Raw genomic sequence first — 19,708 nt, forward strand, 5'->3', positions numbered from 1 at the left:
AATCCGATTCCCGCGTGCCGCGCGGCACAAGGCACCCAGCCCTCGGCTTCGTTCTTCCAGCCCCCCGCAGAGGCGCGGCTCGAGGGGGCGGGCCGCAGGGCGGAAGTGCCGAAGCCGGCGGAGGGCGGCGGGGGCCGCCCGGGGCGGGTGCGGGCTGGCGGCGAGGCGCAAGATGCTGAAGCTGGCCGCGGGCCTGCTGCTGGCGGCCGCCGCGGCGCTGCTGCTGAACTGGTACTCGCCGGCAGCTTCTTCGGCGCCGGCGGGTCTGCGCCGCCGGCGGGCCCCTAGGCCTGCCCCCGGGGCGGAAGCCGCCAACCTGCTGTGGGCGGTGCAGGTGAGCGGGGCCCCGCTGAGGGGGTCCGCCGCGGTGGCCGGGGTCGTACGGGGTCTGGCGCTGGGGTCGAGGGAGGCTCTGCGCGTTTTCTCTGTAAGCGCTCCCCTGTGCTGTCCGTAACGAGCGGCAGGTGTCCGGCCGCCGTGCCTAGGAGACGAAGGGCAAGAGGGGAGGGGTAATTAAAGCTCCCCTAATTATTGCATTAATCTATGTTGTATCAGTACCCTATCCTGTGTGATACCGGGCTCGGCCGCCCCTTTCCTCCTCCAAAGATCAGGAAACTTAGGTGACAGAGAAAATCCCCCCGCTGTTTTTTAGCGTCGAAAGTACTGGGCCGGCACGAGAGCGGTACAGCTCGGCTTTCGTGCCCGCGGCCTTGTCTCCAGGCTGAACCTGGAGCACCTCTGAGCGGTGCTGGCCGTGTGCCGGCCCGGCCGGCTCCTGACGCCGCAGCGCTCCCTCCTCGGTCCCCGCGCGCTGTTCGCCTACGTGCCGGGTGGCTGCAGCGTTCCTGTTGACAAATGGGCTCCTGCTATTCTGCTCTTGTTCCGAAACGCTTTCTATGTTAGCTGCAGGCAATGCTCTTAGCGTGCGGTCCAGCATGCTATTAGTCCTATTGTTCTCTCCGATTGCTGTGTATTTTCTAAGCCAGTTTTTCCAGTGTTTTTTTTCCTTCTGTGACTTAATACATTGTCACTGCAGAACAGTTTTCAAAATGCGATATTTTGTTTGAATTAACGTAGATAACGTCCTTATCTGGAGGTTTTAATCTCAGAGCCATCCACAACAGTATGTAGCTCCAAAGCTATGCTGGCAAGCAGCACGCACAGCTCCATACTCCTCTTTGGTTGTGTTACTTCCAGTGGAGTTCTCCCAAGGATAGGTCACGGCACAGCTAATTTGAGGCTTGGCTTTACTTTCGTGTGGTTATGTTCTCTTTCAGATGTGCCCTTTAACGGCAACTTTATCATTGACCTAACTTGGAAATGAATCAAGTGCTAAATCCAGCGTTGTGCCAGATGATGTTATGGGAAACGGGCTACGAGCTCCCTGGTGACTCCCCATGTTTAACCTGGGTCACTGGATCGAGCTTGGGAGGTTCTGCTCCTCCCACAGCAGCTTCTGCAATGTTTTTCCTCTTACCCACAGAACCATCTCCTGTGAAACCAAACTAAATTATGATCTCTCTACTACAGTCATCTAGTAAGGGTTTTTTCAACTTTCTTATAGTAAAACTTATAAACTTAGTACCCAGTGGGCTTTCAAATTCAATGTTTTCCCAAGAAGGTTGTGGATGCCCTGTTACTGGATGTATTCAAAGCCAGGCTGGATGTGGCTCTGGGCAGCCTGGTCTGGTGGTTGGCAACCCTGCCCATGGCAGGGGGGCTGAAACTAGATAATCTTTGAGGTGCTTTTCAACCCAGGCTGTTCTATGATTGTATGGTTTGACAAGATTACTGTTTGGATTTTTTTTCCTGTTTCTTTCAGCTTGTATATCCTGTTTCTATAAGCCTTGTAATACTCCCTTCTTAATGCCCACCTTTCTTAAACAACCACTTCTCTAGGTTAGGGATGTGGATAGTGGTTTCTCCTCACTCCTAAGGCTCTTCCAACCCATTTTCATAAAAGCCCCTTCCTGTGTCTCGGTGGGAGAGGCTTGCTTTCTAGATCCATCAGGTGGAGGCAGAAAAGAAAAGTAATGCGGCAGGTGGACTTGTATTTCCTTTTGTGAAAATGATTTCCCGATTTGCTAAGAGCATTACAAACATTTCCACTTGCCTACTCATTTCCACTTCTTTGTAACTCCCATCGCCTTCATACTTTGTGGTTTTTAATAATAACAAAATTAGTTTCAGTTCTGCAGAAGTGTTGGGATGCTGCAGCTCTTGGAACTTAACAGCAGAGCCTTTTTTAAATCTTAAGCTAGTATTGTAGGGAAAAGGAATGGGAAGATCCTTCTAGAAAATCAGGCCTCTTGACAACTGTCTGCTTATCACATCTGAGATTTACATTCTCTGTTGTTATTTGTAGAACAGAAGAAAGGTTTTTTTATAAGACCTTTTGCTCAAGAATCTGGAGACAGCATTGATAGAAGTTTGCATATTCTCCGTTAGAATGCTGAGATAAGTAAGTTGCAAATCTACAGACTTAGGAGAAGATATAAGATGCTGTAGCATTGTCAGTGATTAAAGTAGGTTTGATGCGTTGAGGTAGTGCAGTGGAATTGGCAGGGCACAGCCTGAACCAGTGGCTAAGCACCAGGTGAGAAGGTGTGGCTAATCCAGGGAGCTCAGGTGTGAGCAGTGCACCTGAGTGATTGGAAGGGGTGGAGCATGGATCCATCCCTCCTGACCCTCATTTAAGGATTAGCAGCCAAGAAAGCTTGTCTTCTTTTTGAGATTGCATGTCTTTTAAGCTAATGGTTGTTGGAAGTGGTGAGCTAATTTTCCTTTTCTGTTAACTTCTGTTGTTCTGTGGTGCCTGTATCCCATTCAAAGGCACTGTTGTCATTGCCTTCTTTAGGTATGTTTTTTCTTTTTGTAGTTTTACTATGCTCTTCAGTTCACTTATAGCTTTATGAATAGCTTTATGAATGTCTCAGTGAATTTGAAGTTAAGATTATGCCTAAAAGTTTTTAGCTTTTTTAACATCCAATTCTGATCTAGAGAAAAGTTCTGTAGAAGCAAATGTGGAGTTTTCCTAGACTAAACTAAGAGAAACTGTTTGCAAGTACGTTAAAATGGCAAACTAGAAGGTAAGGCATTATATTTCTGAGGTGTTTGCCTGCGTTTCTTAAAGAGCAAAAAGAGCCACATTTATTCAGTAAAACATAGAAATTCATGTTGTTTATCAGTTAAAGATAGCATAGAATCATAGAAGTTGGAAAAGGCTTCCAAGGTCATCTAGTCCAACTATCAGCCTGTATGCTCAGATGGCCATGAGCATGTGCTCACTAATCTCTGTGTGTGAAATATTCTTTACCTAAGTTGAGGAGGATAAAGTATTGATTTGGCTGAGGTGGGATGGTTTGAAAGCATTCACTCAATATTTGGTTGGACAGATCTGGAAAGCCACTACGTTTAATAAATAAGTAACTATCCACATACTCTTCTTGTTCTGAATTCCCTTCCTTCCCAATCCCCCTCCAAGGCTCAATATGCCTTTATTGTTGTGAAGGTTTTGACTGATTAGTTCAGAGATAAACAATGTATTATTTCATGGCTGTGTACAAGCAGTTTCCTCATTTCTTGGTAACCTTTACATTCATGAAGGTACGTAGAATGGGATGTAAATGGACTCATCAGATTCCCATTAAAGTAAATAGGGAGAATAATAGAAATCCTTCTGCCCAGCTATTGGAGATCTTGTATCAAGTATGAAATGGCTTCTTAGTGTGCTTCATGTTCTAAGCTGATTTTAACCTATTCTTGCTTTACAGAACTGTTTAAGTCTCTCTTGCAGAAGGATCACTGTATTGCAGCAGAAACTTGCAGAATCTGGAAGTCAAGCAGCTGCTTACAGCTATCAAAACTTACTGTAGATAGCTGTGTATTTCCCCATACTGTTGTATGCCCTTAAAATTAAGGAGACTTGATGTATTTGTGATTTTAGGGGTTACAGGGTAACACTGTATGGTATGCTTGTTCTGCTCTTGTTTTTTCCTAGTCATCTGTTTCTGTACTTACTTGCATCCTTGGTACAGGTATGAATCAATGTGACTGCCCTTATGCTGCACTCTAGCATATTTGGCTTTGCAGAACAACTTGTTTGGGACAGCATTTCATTTTTCTCTTTTGCAGGTGTCAGATATCCATATAAGTAGATTTCAGGATCCCACACGAGCTTCTGACTTGGAAAAATTCTGCTCTGAAACAATCAATGTAATTCAACCAGCATTTGTTCTAGCAACAGGTAAGCACTTCAGAAGTATGAATTTCCTGTTGAATGTGCTGTCAAATAAAGAGCAAATAAGCAAAACTCTAGAATTTCAGAAGAGGGCCTTAAAACTTAAAGGCTTGTTGAGCTGTGGAAGTAGAATTGCAGGTGAAAATAGATCGCTAGAAGCAGAAGAGGCCAACTTCTGAACTTAATAATTATTTTTTGCTTAATATCTTGAATTTGATGGGAATTCAGCATATTATGTGTAACTAAGACATAATGCTGTAAAGTAGCTATTATTTTTTCCTTTATTTATCACTATGTGTTAGTTGTGATTGGTAGTCACCTTCTTTTCTTGTAGAGGTTGTTTCATTCTTTGTGTGTGAAACTACAGGAGAGAGCAGAGTCTCAGAAAGAAAGTAGGAGTTAATTCCTCCCTCAATTATTCTGCACTAGAACAGTCCCTGTTTATTTGTATGAAATTCTGCTGTGATCTAATGTAAGATTTTTTTTGTTGCTGGTTTCTGTTTGAACTTATTATATGCCAGGACAGGTAAAATAAGTCTTGCCATTCTATTTGATATCTTAATTCTACTGTCGGAATGGAGTAAGTTTTAGCAAGCAAATTGAGAGGATTTTGAACCCTTACTGTAGATGTGGTTTCGTGCTAATTCTCCATTTCTGTCTCCATTTCTGACAGTTGCTTATCTGCTATTTGCTTTTTAAGTTCAGCTCAGCAATACTTAGCATTCATCTTTTTACTAACACTGCAGGAAAGTCTTAGCATACAAATGAAAATGAGAATAATTTGAACTTCAGTTAGAGCTTAAGGAAATACTGAAGGTGTGAAGTCAAACGAAGTCTCTGTGACTGGAATTATCAAGGATAAAGAATGCAGAGCACTTAACTTAGCCTGGCATTAGTAAAAGTGTCACAGTGACACATTTGATGTTTGATTAACTTTCTGCATCTGCAGTAGAAGGCATTTACCCTTATAGTAATAGTATACCTCTTAGACCAGAAGTTGGGAACATCTACTTTATACCCAATGTGGCCTGCTGCCACTTACACTAGGAAGCTTGGATTGCATGCTTGCCTATTTTGTGTTTGTATGAAGTATTTTAACTGTACGGATATCTAGTTAGATCTCACCTTCGTACATTTGCAGGTGATTTGACAGATGCAAAGACAAGAGATAAATTGGGATCTGAGCAGGTAGAAGAAGAGTGGAAAATTTACCAATCGGTCCTGAAGCGATCAAGAGTCAGGGAAAAAACTAAGTGGATAGACATCAAAGGAAACCATGGTAAGAAGGTTTTCTCTGTGATTACAGAGATGATTTGAGTAAGTTAAAATATGAAGTGTTAGTAGTTACAAGCATATTAATGGTGGTTATAAGCCAGTAGAAAGGCTTGCCATCCAAGTACCTGTTCCACCAAGGGCATATCTTGTTTACAGGCACTTACTGGAATTTTAGTAACAAGGAAGTAAGAGTCTTCATTTACTGCTTTGCAAGTCAAGTGGTGGAATGTATCTTCAGATGTTAATTTCCAGATGGTTGTTTTATATACCCCATCTTTTAATAGAAAAGCAAGCTGTAACCTTACTGTACTGAAGAAATGGTTTAAATTTGCTTTTCATAGGTGTCTTCTAACTGGTTTATATTCTAAAAGTAGCACATGTTCATCAATAACCTTATAACAGCTGGCTTGTATAGCCTACTAGAAGGGCATAGCTAGAAGGCTTAGTACTTAGGTGGAGTGAGAAGTACATGCTGTGTTAGGCCCATAACACTCCCATTTTTCCTGGAAGACTTCTGCTAGCAGCCATAATGGAGAGGTGTGGGCTCCAGTACAAACATTCAGTTTGTAGTAGGACTGTGGTAGTGCAATGCAGTACAAATGTTCCCAGGTTGTTTCTGTTTTATTTATGCTAGTCTCTGATGCTATTGCTACTTTGTTTTCCCTAGATTAGTTAGGCCTTTATATAACACACTCAATCTGAAAAGCTGTAAAGCTTTGTGATGAAACTGAAACTGTGTGGTTAGCTTTTAGCCTCTAAATTACAACTTGCATGTCTACAAAAATTTTGCCTTTGAATTGAAACTTGAATGAGAAGTTTTCATACTACTGGGTCAACTGCATGAAGTATATGATGTTTTCTGTGTACAATTGGACAATCTGCTTATCGATTGTGTATTTGTTATTTTTTTTAAATACAGCTTGCCAGTGCTTGCTGAGACCACTTTATTTTTTAATTCTTGATGTTAAAATACAGACAAATAATCAATTTAATGTGAAAATGTATTCACTTCCTTTTTTTCCTCTCTCTTACAGATTCATTCAACATCCCACACCTGGATAGCATTCAGAATTACTACAGGTATTTCTATTTTCTACACAGACACCATTTTATTCAATAGTGGAATTGTTGAGCAATATTCTGTTTTCAGTTATCAGTTATGCTTTCTCCCTGACTGTTCTATAGCCCAGGATCACATTTGCCATTCCTATTCCTGGTTAGTTGTGTAGAATGGACTTGGAGTACAGAGAATTACTTGCTTAGACTTCTTATCTCTTAGCTCTGTATGTTTTGTAATTGCACACATTGTAAATCTACTGTGTCTGGGAAACATACTGTGCATTGTATTTCCTTAGCAATTTTGTGGCTTGTTTCTGTGAAACAAGTATTTTTGAAGAATCTTTTCTATTTGAAATAGATGGGGGGGGGGAGAAAAAGCAACACAACACTTGTTCTTTCTGCATGCTCATTTTCATGTCATATGGGTCTAAATTTTATCAGAACTATTTCTTCACACTTGAGTGATTTTTCAAGAATAAAAGTAGAAATAGAGATGTGGGGGGGAAGAAAAAGATGCTGGGTGGATGAGTCTTAAGGAACACACTGGAGTTCTAAATGGAAAGATTGGTCAGGAAGCTTTCACCTTTTCCACTGACTCCATGGTTTGTCCATTGTAAAGGTAGCCACAGCTGTTACTGATGTTCAGTCCCTCTTTTTTTTTCCCTGCCCTTCACATTTGAACACAAAATATTGTCTCATAACTTCAGTGATGTTCTCAGCACTGACTCTTAGAATTAGGGGAGGACTTAGAAATCTAATTTCTACTTTAATTCAAGCTCTTCTCGCAGTAAGAACAGAAAATTTGATAGCTCACCAATTTGCTTCAGTTCCTGCATCCAGGCAAGAGCAGATAATGTTTTCCCATGAATTCACAGATGGTATCCAACAACAGCTTTATGTGCAGGAGAATGTGGAATTCAAATGTGGATTTACAGTGCAGGGCTGTAGGGATGGCACTAATGAGGCTTTCACATGGCCTAGTTCAGTGCATGTCCCTGTATCTTTCTTTTTTACAGTGTTTTGTACAGTCTGTCTTCCACACTATTTAATTTATGGTTGCTATCAGAAATCCTAGTGAATTGTGTGAGAAGATGTAGCACTAGTAAATTTGTTGGAACATCCCTGAATTCTTGGTGCTGAAATTTGGCCTGGACAAGACTGTTGTTTGGGAAGGTGTATGGATCACCTGCTGAAGAGACAGCCCTTGCAAAAGGGATTCAAAAGGATTAATAAAAAGTAAATAACATTTTTATAAAATGTGCCACACTCAAAGGATATAGAAAGGTGATGGCAGGGTAAACAGAGTCTTGGGGGAAGTTTTCTTTAATTTGCCACCATCAGTAAACACTCTAAAGGACAGCATCTTTTTTTTTTTTTGTCTGAGACACAGTGAATCCTTTGTATGATATCTGGTCAAATAATTCTTTGCTGCACACTTCTGAGGCATTGCAGGCTGCAGGTACAAAAATATAGGCCAAGCAAACAGTTAACAGAGTAAGATTTGATGTCAAATAGGTATTAATGTTAAGGAGGCAGCAGTTGTATTGAAATATACTATTTTTATACAAATGCATGAGTTCTTATTTTACATCCACGGTGTAAGCAGGGGATAATTCAACAGTTGCACATAGTTTAGGTGAAACTAGAGGCAGAAATCTAAGGATTGTGGTACTGATCTTCCAGTTTTAAAAGTTCATGATGTTCATAAAGATAACATTAATTTCAAAATACGAAGATTTTGAGAGAGCCTTTAAGGCACTGAAAGTATAGTATATATTCTGTTAAGTACAGGCTTTGCAATGCCATTGATTTTTTTTTTTTTTTTTTTTTTTTTCAAAAGATTTTACTGCAGCAACAACATGGAGCTAGATCTAATGCACAAACTTTTGCATTTATCCTACATGTGTCATTTTTGTCATTGCTGCAGGCTTTCCTATTAACAGTGTTTTGATTTTATTATGACAGGAAGTACTCTGCCTGGCAGAAAGATGGCTCTTTCCATTATGTCCACACCACCTCATTTGGGAGCTATTCATTCATCTGCGTGGATGCCACACTGAGCCCAGGCCCAAAGAGACCCTATAATTTCTTTGGGATTTTAAATAAGGTATTTTAGAAGTGTTAGCATTTCATTTTGCTGTCTATTTTAAGGTGTATTAATCTGAGGGTGTCTTTCCTTTTTTTTTTTATAATCAAGAATCACCTGGAAGATTTATGTTCATCAAAAAGAGTCTCTACATTTCTAAGTTAATGTGTGTGTAATTTGTATGTTTGCTGTTTTTGAGATACTCTTCTGACTTATTGCATACAGTTACTATATTTTGGCAAATGTGTCGTATTCTGTCTTTGGTAACAGCCTCAATGACAAGTAACATGTTCTTCTAATCTTATCCAAAGGAGACCCAACATTTCATTAAATGTTTTTTAAATCACTTGATGCTGCTTAGATGAAACATGATGTAGGAGTGCAAGGTATAGTACCCTTCTCATTGTTTCCTGTAAACCATAGGTATGTACATCCATAGGTAGCTTTGCATACACATTCTTAAGGAGTAAAGTAATGCAGCTCCTGTCTGGGCTGCAGTAAGGAGAGAACTTTCTTGGTAATTACCCAGCACCAGGAGTATGAAGTGCCTCACTTGCAGATTTTTGCATAAATCTTAAGGTAAAGAAAAAAGGTAGCCATGGGTCACCAGGTACTTGTGACTATTAGAAATCAATCCCCTGCTGAGAATTTGTATCAGTGCATTGCTTGGGTTTCTAATAGCTATCTTATGAGTTTAGTCTCTAAGAAAATTTCTACATAAAACAAATGAAATCTTAATTTCACTTAAACTAGTTATGCTAACTCAAAGGTATACTGAATCCATTTGTTTTTAATACAGGATCTATTTCTGTTTCCTGTGTCCATGCATTACAGCATTCATTTTTAGGTAGGAAGGAAAACAATATACTGATTCTTCTTTGTTTTAGTCTAAAAGAGGCTTTGTGAAATGGTGGAAGAGTGGATGTGTATTTTTTTTTTTTATTTTTTTTTTTTCCCCTGCCTCCTGAGTTAAGTCTTTGCTTATGCTGGTGTTGAGTCTCTCCAAACTGTAAGTGGTTGATGTCAAAAAGACAGTCAAAGAAGTGATAGAGAAGTTCAACTTGCTGTCTAAAGTGATAATTATGCTTAAAGTTAACAGCAGTGACAGAGTAGTAGTTCCAAGCAAGAGTCAGTGTTACAGTTCTTCCAGTGAAATGACTGAATCACATGGTGTGCTGTTCTGAGATCTGATGTGGCTGTAAGAGGCTGTCAAGCAAGTCAGGAAATAATAAGAGTACAATTGCAGAGTAAATACATTGGTAAATCAACAGAAATGTTTCTTTAACTGTATAAACAAGCAGTAGAAAGGATAGAAATGTAACTTAACTACATCTATCCTTATAGTACACTCTTCCCCTGTTAAGTTGTAAGGACTTTAAGTATCTTAAATTCATGTTTTTTTCCAACAGTGGAGTTTTATGATGTGTTCAGTAGTGCAGCCTGTTTATTCTAAAGCAACTGTGAATGTTCTCTGTAGATAAGAGATTAATTGCATTCTTCATTAGTTCCTTTCTGCATTTCATTTGTTATTATTTCCAAAGAACTGAAATGGTAAATAGTTAAATAGTTGTTTTATTGGTTGGTTTGTTTAATGGTTTGCTTGTTTGTTTTTCCCCAAACACCTGTCCATTTCAGAATCAAATGCAAGAGCTCTCTGTGATGGCCACAGAAAGCCTCCGCAGCAATCATACTGTCTGGTTTGGCCATTATCCCACCTCAACAATCATATCCCCTGCCCCAGGGATACGAGCATTAATGAGGTAAGGCCTATTTGTCTTTTTTTCCATGTGTGTCTTTGATCTGAAGTACACTTCTAGTTTGTCTTCACATACTCGTCTGTCACTTCACAGGTTTTCTGCGATGGCGTTTCCCTCCTATCCAAACAATCATAAGTCTTGTGTTTTTTTTATTAGTTCTGCCACAGCTTATTTATGTGGACATCTCCATACAATGGGTGGACTGATGCCAGCCTTGTATAGCCAACACCGTGGTGGCACTCTGGAACTGGAATTAGGAGACTGGAAGGATAACAGGAAGTAAGTAAACACTGTGTGAGCAAAGTATTATATGGATCCTAAGTAGTTCTACCTTCTATGCTATTTAAAGAATTTGAGAGAAGCATTAGATCTGTCTGGTTATTACTATCAGTGTTTTTTGAAAAATGTCTATGAAGTTTTCCTCCCATACCAACAGTGTGCTAATAAATCGTGTAGACTAACTTTTTGATTCATTCTTGATATTTGAAAACTAAAAAGGTGGCATCTAAATGTCTATGTAATGTGTGTTTAATATTCTGAGTAAGAAAACATTGTAATGAAATTCAGCATCAGTACTTTAAGATCCATGCTCTGGGCCAGCTGTAGGAATTCTAGAAATAAAACACCTACCTGTGCTGTTATCTTACCAGCATGTCAAAAAGCAGCTGTACAGTTAATACAGCAGTCAGTTAACATATGATTGTGTACAAAAGAGAAGAAGCAGAAACTAAGTCCAACAAGTTCTGTGTAGGAACTTGGGAAGCATGTGTGTCACCTGGGCATGCAATAGTTGTGTCAACAAAGTTATCTTCCATCTTAGGTACCGGATCCTTGCATTTGATCATGACCTCTTTAGCTTTGTGGATCTCACTTTTGAAGAATGGCCAGCAGTTCTCATCACCAATCCCAAATCCTCCCTTTACAGCAGTTCTTTTCATGAACCACTAGTGAAAATTCTTTACTCCACTCATATCAGGTACCCTATAATAATCTCTTGATTTTAAGTGTTTGACAATGTTTTAATAGGTGAGGTATTTCATGGTATATATATGTATTTATGTAACATGTGCCTTAAAAAAAGTCTCTGTTCTGCGAGATTGTTGCTGAGTGCTCACTTTGTGTAATTTAAGCAGAGTTTACAGCACTATTCTATCCTATATACTAGTTCTTACTTGTTTTGCATATGCAGTTATTTCTACCAAAGCCAAGTCCATCTTTTTTTGTGTGACCAAAGCTGGTAGAGTTTAACACTTAACGCTGTGTTAATCCTGCATGTTCACATCATCTTCACTGACTTCAGGATTTTGTCTATTTTCTGTTTACTTTAAACATCTTAGCCTTTTCTTCTGTTCTCAGTTTTACAGCCCTGCTGTATTACAAATATTAAATGTTTAATATTACACATTGGATATGTGCTTCGGCTGATTTTTCATGTTTTAAATCCCTCCATCTTTTCACTTCTGCCTTTTTTTATTTTGTTTCAAAGTTTTTATGCACTTTCAGTCATCTTAGATTTGTTATTAGATCAATAAATACAAGTCTATTAAATGTGCAGAGTCACAATCAAAAGAAGCTTGTTGTACTTCTCAGTTTAGGAAGCTACTTTCCAGTTTCCTGTTTAGAATCTTATCTAAACATTTTAATGATCATATTACTTTTTTTTTTTATCAGCTCCACAGCCCAATTTCCTGTTCTATTATTTTGCACAATACCACTTGGGATTTCCTTTGTTAGTTATGAGAGCTCTGTATTATCATTTGCCTACAGATATTTTATCATTTTTGTTTCTAATTAATTCCTTTGAATTCTTCAGACTTACGTGACAAAGGGAAGTCTCTTAAAGGAGATGATGACAAATCTGCAACTCCTCTAATTAGGTCTGTTTATTTTGTTGTTGATTCAATCCTTAGAATTCTGGCCTTCTCCCCTGCTGCCATTACTTCTGTCAAAGTCTATATAGATGGAGTTTACCTAGGGAATGCTCATCAGACATCTGGCCCTCTTTATGTGCTGAAGTGGAGCCCACAGAACTATAGTGAAGGGATCCATCAAATAGATGTGACTGTCCAGGTAAGACACCTTTTGGCATTCTTTGTGCTGAATCTTTATGTAGTCGTGTGTGCCATCAGCCTTCTGCATCACGTAACTAGAGGGGAAATACATGACAACTGACTTTTGATATTTGTCTGAGTTATGTTTGCTAAATAGGAAAGCATAGACTACTGAGCACTAGAAGATTAATAAAGCATCTGGTTAAGTGTAAGGTTTCTTATTTTTCATGATAAATATTTAAAAAGGACAGAAAAGCAAGTTATTGTTCAGGAAAAAAAAATTGCCTATTACTCAAAAGAAACTTTTGAACTTTATCCTTGTAAAGATGGCTGGGATTGATTAGAGAAAATGCAGAGAAGCATTGTGTTAGTTCAGAGTGCAAAGGAACTGGGTCTGGAAAGTTTTGGAGGTAGGAATGCTGCCTTTCATTATTTGTCTTTTTATAATCTCTTGCAGGCTGACAGGGAATATGACTTCTCTTTCCCAGAACATCAGTCTTAACTCACATTGGATTGCTGGGGGGGAAAATAATTTCTTATTCAGTGCTTCTGTTTTGCGAACATATTTTATTTCTGACCCTTCAAGTGGCAAATCAGAGTAGGGAATTCAGCTTTGTCCTGCCCAGTAGAATCCAGCTGGGCATTCTTCTTCCCAGGACAAGGACTTATAAGGCTCCATAATTCCTCCCTGCCCACCCACCCCCCTCCAATGACTTTTCTGTACTGTCAGTGTTCCAACTCTTAGCTTGTTACTGATTTCTTTTTAGGGTGTGATTTTTTTTTTTTTTTTTTTTTTTTTTTTTTTAGGGTTTCATAACTGATTTTTTATTTTGACTACTGAAAACAAATGCACAAAACTGAAAAACATACGAAGATGGTTACACAGACCTGTATAGCAATATGGTGGTGGTTTTTGTGGAATTCTGCATTTTTTTGCAAATACAGAATGTTAAATAATCTGATTCCTTTCCAGTTATCAATCACTATTACATCTGGTCACTGAATAGTTTGAGGAAAAAAGAAGAGGGAAGCCTTAACTTTTATTAGATGTCTAGAGCAAACACAAATACTTGATTGCTGTACACTGTTTCTGGGGCTGTCTAAATGTTATGGTCTCAAGTGTCACAGTAAATATACTGAATTCTTTAATATAAATAGCCAGTTCATCATGTCCTAGGAGATAAGATATCAGTATTACATCAGTACAAATATCAAAGAATTCTGTCAAAAATACAGCAGAATTGGGAATAAGAATGTGCTACGGGATCATCAGGATACCTGTTACTTACAATGTAACCAGCAAATATGCCAGGAACTAAGTACAACAAAACCTTTTTTTTAAAGGCAGGCTATTATCTAGAATTGAGCTTTCAAAAAGACAAGTGTTGGTGATGATCAGTAAATAGTTGCTGTCTTCTGTAAAACTGAGTATCTGAAAGGATCTCCTCTATGTGCAGGACTTTCAGATTTTAAATTAAAATCTCAAACTTAATGGAGTTGTAAAATTGTCAATAAGTAATATTCTGTAGGTAGAAGTGTTTTGATAAAGCAGCATGCAACTAACCGTTAGCTTTTCAGAAATGCTGAAGGGATCAACTTGCTACTTTAACATGATTTTTTTTTTGTCATTTATGTGTAATATGTTACATTAGCACTATTTATTAGTACATAATTGGTTTCTTATTTTATTTCAATCTAGGATGCTTCTGGAAGAATTATCACACAGGGTCATATATTCTCTATGGAAGAAAACCATCCTCTTAGATTTGGCTTTTGGCCATCTGTTATTCTTCTTACTGACCACTATGTTCTAGTAAGTGCTCTCAATGAAAACAGCTGTCATTCTGTGCTGGCCTCCCCACGAACTGCAGGATGCATTTTCCTAATTCCCAGTAGACTTGAATGCACTTTGCTTTTTTTCAGATATAATTCCATTGGAACTTCACAGGCATTTCAATTTTCATTTCTCCAGGTGCATACTTCCAACATGAAGTTTGCATTAACTATTGCTGCACAAGTTGCCTTCCATGGCTTAGTCAAAATTATCTGTTTTGATATATATACATACATAACATACATATATGTGCTTGTTTTGTGTAACCAAGAAATTGAAAACAAGCTACTGGAGATATAAGAAAAAGGAAACATTAAATCAGAGAAAACTTCACTGTGATTTTTTTGTAATGTGTGTACTGGACAAAACAGTCTCCCCTCAGCTGCTGATGGGAGCTGTAGCAAGGAAGGCAAAATTCCCATTGACTTCAGTAAGTTTCAGGTTATTATCCAGACATTGCAACTCAGTACATAGAAAGAAGGCATGTAATAGTAGTTAAGGTGTATTTCTGGAAGAGCGCATTGATGTCCACATGGCTGCAAACAGTATAAATATTGGCTCAAAACAATTACATTAATTTTAATTAATAACCAGTATTCTTCAGTGTCTTGAACTGCAATTCTATACCAGACAGTATGAAAAAAATTTTACATAAGAAGTGTATTGATGGACTATAAATACATGTGTTTTACAAACACCACTTTTGAAAGATTCAACAAGTATACTACTGTCATACATCCAACTGAACTGAAGTCAGTAAAATGCAAGTGGATGTAAACATAAGTTTCTTAATCCATTGGTGCCATGATGCCAAAAAGCATTGCATATCTGTTTCAATCAGAAATGTGTAATTCTATCAGTGTCTAAAAGGGATACACAAAGGCTGTTAATATTTCAGAGCTGGCACAGATTTAAAACTGTTTATTTTCAGGCTCGTACGCTCTTTGGACTGATTGTGCTGACTCAGATTGCCTTGCTGGTTGTTTTCAGATACCTCCAAAAACCAGCACTCAAAGGTATGAACCAATGTTTATCTGGTTGTTTTTTTTTTTTTGCTTTTTTTAATGCAGATCTTATTTTCCCTAAACTTATTTATTGTTTACTGTTTTGCATGTTAACGATATGTAAATAATTGTTATTCTCCATTGTTTTGCATTTAGCACTGTGCATTTTGATTGGGTTCTCAAAAGCTCTTGCTTTTTAAGAGGGCCCAGAAAATCTCCAGTACATCAAATGAAGTCAGTTGAGATCTTAAAAACTCAATCAGGTATCTTCACTTGAGGGGGGGGAAAAAAAAATAAAATCAATTAATTGAAGTCTAAAGGCTTCATCTTAATTTTTTCACTGAGAAAATCTGATGCATAGGGAGAGGAATATTTTGCATCAGTCCTGTGGAAGTGTTTCACTACAGCTAGTGCACAGTTCTGTCTTTATTGCTGTCACCAGAGTGGAGGAATAGATTTCCTGCTACAATAATTTTTGTTGATCTTTGCAAACAATATGTACAGGCTTCTGTCTTTATCAGGATAATAATATCAGTTCTTGTAACTTGATATCTTGTTCATGATAAATCTGGCAGTTGAAAATACTTTCAGCTTGGAGGTGTTTATCCTTCACACAATTGTTTGAACCACACCTTACTAATGAGATTATTTTAGAAGCCACCTCCTTTCCGATTCATGTCAGTTTATGTTCCTTCCTTTACACCCATAATCACCTAGCACGGTGAGGCAACTGCAGCAACTTATTACTTAGAGAAAAGATTTTCAGTTAATTTGAGGGAATCCAGCAGTTAAAGTAGAAAGAGCTAGTGCTTCATGATCAGCTAGGTCCCTGTAGACAACAAGTGTTTCACAGAGCAGTGAACAAATTTTAGAGCTCTCGATTTCCAAAGTTCAAGCTTGCCTCTGGGAGTTAGTGCTTTGTGAGAAGGGCAGCCATGTACAAGCCCGATTTCTAGAAGCTAACTTCATTTGGAAGGCTCTTTGGATCTCAGAATATGAATTAACTGCTGCAGTTAAAAGAAGAAATGAAGACTAGTTGCTTTTTCTTGCTAGTGACATGCTTGTCAGAATGCTGTTGTTTTAACATTTAATTTTAATTAGTTTTATATGAGTTGCTATTAGACTTCATCAAGCAAAACTGATCAAAGAATATCCTGTAAGCCTAGTCCTTTATGACCTGCACAGTTACTGTTTCAAGTTATTTTCATTTAATATGAACTTTCTCCATGTTTTTCATTCTAGCTGACTTCATTTTCTGGGTATAGAATGGTCACTGAGTTTTATTTGCACACAGTAAGTGCATTTGTTTAGAATGGTAGTCTTTTTCTGCTGTTACTAGCATTGCTGTATTTTTAGTTTCTTATTTTTATCCCATTTTAGAAATGCATTACCTTTCATTTGCTCTGTAGACATACAAATATTTTTATATTTCTTAATTAACTGAATGAGTAATGTACAAACTTCTTTCAGAAAGATGTGCATGCACGTTACAGCCTGAATCACATTTATTTTTCTGAAATGTTGCCTCTATTTAGAAAAGCCAGGACTACTGGGTCTGACCTCATTTTCCCTTCACGTCTTCAGTAAAATAAATGCCTTCTATTATTCAGTTCTGGTTCTGAATTTATACACTGTTCTGGGTAAGTAACCTGGAGGGCATAAGTTACTCTTTGAAATTACACATCAGATTTTGTTGAAAAATTGGATTTCAGAGATCTTGGACAATGGAGGAAAAGATATTAAATTGTAAAATTAATGTGGAACTTTAAAAGTTGGAAGTCTAAGGAGAATAAAGGTTTATGATGAAGAGCTGGACTTAAAACATCCTCAAATAGATTTAGCAAATTACATTTTGAAAGCAAAATGAATATTTTCATGTTTAATTTGGGTTTCACTTATTCTTTGAGTAAGATCTGTGCCTTGGCATAAAACAAGCACAGAGTGTGCATCTCACATGACAAATCACTAAGATGTGTCAGCTCTGATATTAAGGATTTTAGCTTTTCTCTTAAAATGTTTCTAAAATAGCTACTGTTGTGGAAGCAACATGGTGCAAGATATGCATTTTGACTTGTCAGCAATTCCAGCTTGGCTCAGTTTATAACTGTCTCTAAATTTAACTAGTTTAGCAATTCTGTGGAGGGGTTAGCACTTGAAAGGATCTATTTTTTTCATCCCTCTCGTTAGGGAAATGTTACCTATGTTGTCACAAGTTCTCACTGAGATTAAAGCAACTTAAAAATATTTTAATTGCATACTGCAGCTTATTGATGGACCATAGTAAAAGGTTAGGATTCATTCACATCAGGAGTGTTCATCAGATTGCTGTTTGTTAAACATGAAACATGTTTAATACTACAAACAAACAGTAATCATTGTACCCAGTCAAGCATTTTGATCTAGGAATTAGTGAAAGAGTTACAGCACCACCAGATACAATATAGAAGTATGTTTATTTTCTTTCAGGACCATGGTTTGTAGGCGAACTGATAGATGGCCAAGTGGGAGCCTGTTTTTCCTTTGGGGTGTTCGTTGGTGGTTCCTTCTTACGGGGTGGTCTCACATACGTGGTTGGAATTTTACAGGTATGTGTTTAGAGATGAACATTGACAAACTGCTCTCTTCTGAGAGTATTTTGTTGGGTTTTTTATATAATTTTATAAAGAAAGGAGTTTTGGGAGGATAAAGAAGATTAGTAACCATGCCTGACTATGGCAAGCTTTCTAACCTTTCTTCAAACTTAAAAGATAGGACAGAAGGAAGTTGTGCATATATTCCTCACACTTCTCTTTTCTCCTGTTTGATGTTGTTTCAGACTCTGCCTCTAATCCTGACATCCAATCTCTACAAATTTGTTCTTCTCTCTGAATTTTTTTGTTTGTCCTTACAAATGAGTTGCAGTACTTAAGCAAAACAAATGTCCAGGGCAGCTGTTGCACACTGAACATTCTTCAGATCAGTAGGTGTCACTCTCCAAGTAGACCTGAGTCTGGTTTTCTCACTGGTTTGATCTGGCTGCCCTCTGCATTTCCTTAATCTGAAAGGCAGGGTGTACTTCCTCAGCATCAAAGTCTGAACGCCTCACTGTTGCCTTCATCAGGGTCCCTCCCTTGTGTCAGTGCTAACGCTTGTTTTACACCATATTGGGTCACAGAGCTAGATTGGGACAGAGGCTTTCATTTTTTCGTTACACCAGTATTTTGCCAAGTCTAGCTCCCTCAACTAGATCCATAAAGAATCAGGTAAACATTAGTGCTGTGCACTGCAAGAGAGCAGGCAGGAATAGTTGGCCTGGGACTGAGGCTCAGGCAAGCCAACCTCTCTCAGCTGCAGTGTCTTGGAAGTGCAGCCTGAGCTTCTACCGTTGGGAATTGCACTCAGTATTTGAAATGGGACAGTTTTGTGTGCTCTTATCTTTCCGTGCTTTGTATCTTGCCCAGAGTATTTGGCTTGATCATTGTCTTTTTTCTACTTTTTTTTTCCAGATGTTGTTTTTCAACGTGCCCTTAATGGCCTATCTGTGCTGGTGCCTCTTCCTGCGGTGCAAAGGTCACAGTTTCTATTCTCATATCCATCATGTCCAACGCCTCTTGGTTGTGCTTATTCATCTGGCAATGGCACTCCTGCTGGCCTGGCAGGTCTATTCTTGCTATTTCTTGCAGCGAACCTATGGGACCTTGGCTTTTGTCCTCTCTCCCATGAGAACATGGTTGGTGGCCCTGACCTCATTTCTGATTTATAAAACCTGGACGTTTCAATCATCTGAGCTCAGAACTTACACAATAGAAATGAAAAACTGTCAGAGCTTCTGAAATGCAACACAATAGTTGAACTTCTTCAACTGAACCTACTGTTTTGTATTGCTGGAATTCTGTACAGACCAGCCATGAAGTGGTAAGATCTGATGCTGCACCTCCATTGCTGCATAGCTGTAGTAAATGTATAACAGTATGTATTATATATGTGTGTTGTATTATACGTATGCAGCATACTGTATGATGTTATACAATTATACATTAATACACTGTGCAGTAAATTGTGTAATCTGTGGTATGTTTTTTATGATACAAAGCAGAATGTCTCTATGGATCACCACTGGAAATGTTTACTTGTTGTAATTGAATGGAAAATATTTTTAATTCTTAAATTCTTGATTTTTGTAATGCTGGGAAAAATATGAATAGATCTGGATAACAAGCTCCAGGATTTGTGTGTAACTGCTGCTTATTTCAAGATCTGCGTGTATTTCTAGAGGATTAGACCAGATGTCCTTATAAATTAATATTTATTACAAAGGTTCTGTATGGCCTTCAATGTAAGAGTCCAATGCTTATATACACTTTTCAGTTCATAATGGCCTATAGGAATTCTTTATAGGCTGCTGGGTGTTTAAATATGTATT

At 38.4% G+C, this 19,708-nt stretch overlaps 1 protein-coding gene across 1 annotated transcript; it reads left to right on the forward strand.

Annotated features, from left to right (window-relative positions):
* Window positions 1-172: 172 nt before the first annotated feature.
* TMEM62 (transmembrane protein 62) lies at window positions 173-19,118 on the forward strand (the record flags this gene model as incomplete). The annotated part of the gene is made up of 14 exons (XM_079537583.1): window positions 173-334; window positions 4,135-4,246; window positions 5,382-5,519; window positions 6,550-6,595; window positions 8,540-8,681; window positions 10,296-10,420; window positions 10,574-10,696; window positions 11,238-11,393; window positions 12,328-12,487; window positions 14,168-14,281; window positions 15,234-15,318; window positions 16,842-16,946; window positions 17,773-17,891; window positions 18,792-19,118. The coding sequence occupies 14 exons, from the start codon at window positions 173-175 to the stop codon at window positions 19,116-19,118; spliced, it is 1,914 nt and encodes a 637-aa protein (XP_079393709.1).
* Window positions 19,119-19,708: the final 590 nt, after the last annotated feature.

Source organism: Tetrao urogallus, assembly GCF_951394365.1.
Source record: "Tetrao urogallus genome assembly, chromosome: 6".
NCBI lineage: Eukaryota > Metazoa > Chordata > Aves > Galliformes > Phasianidae > Tetrao > Tetrao urogallus.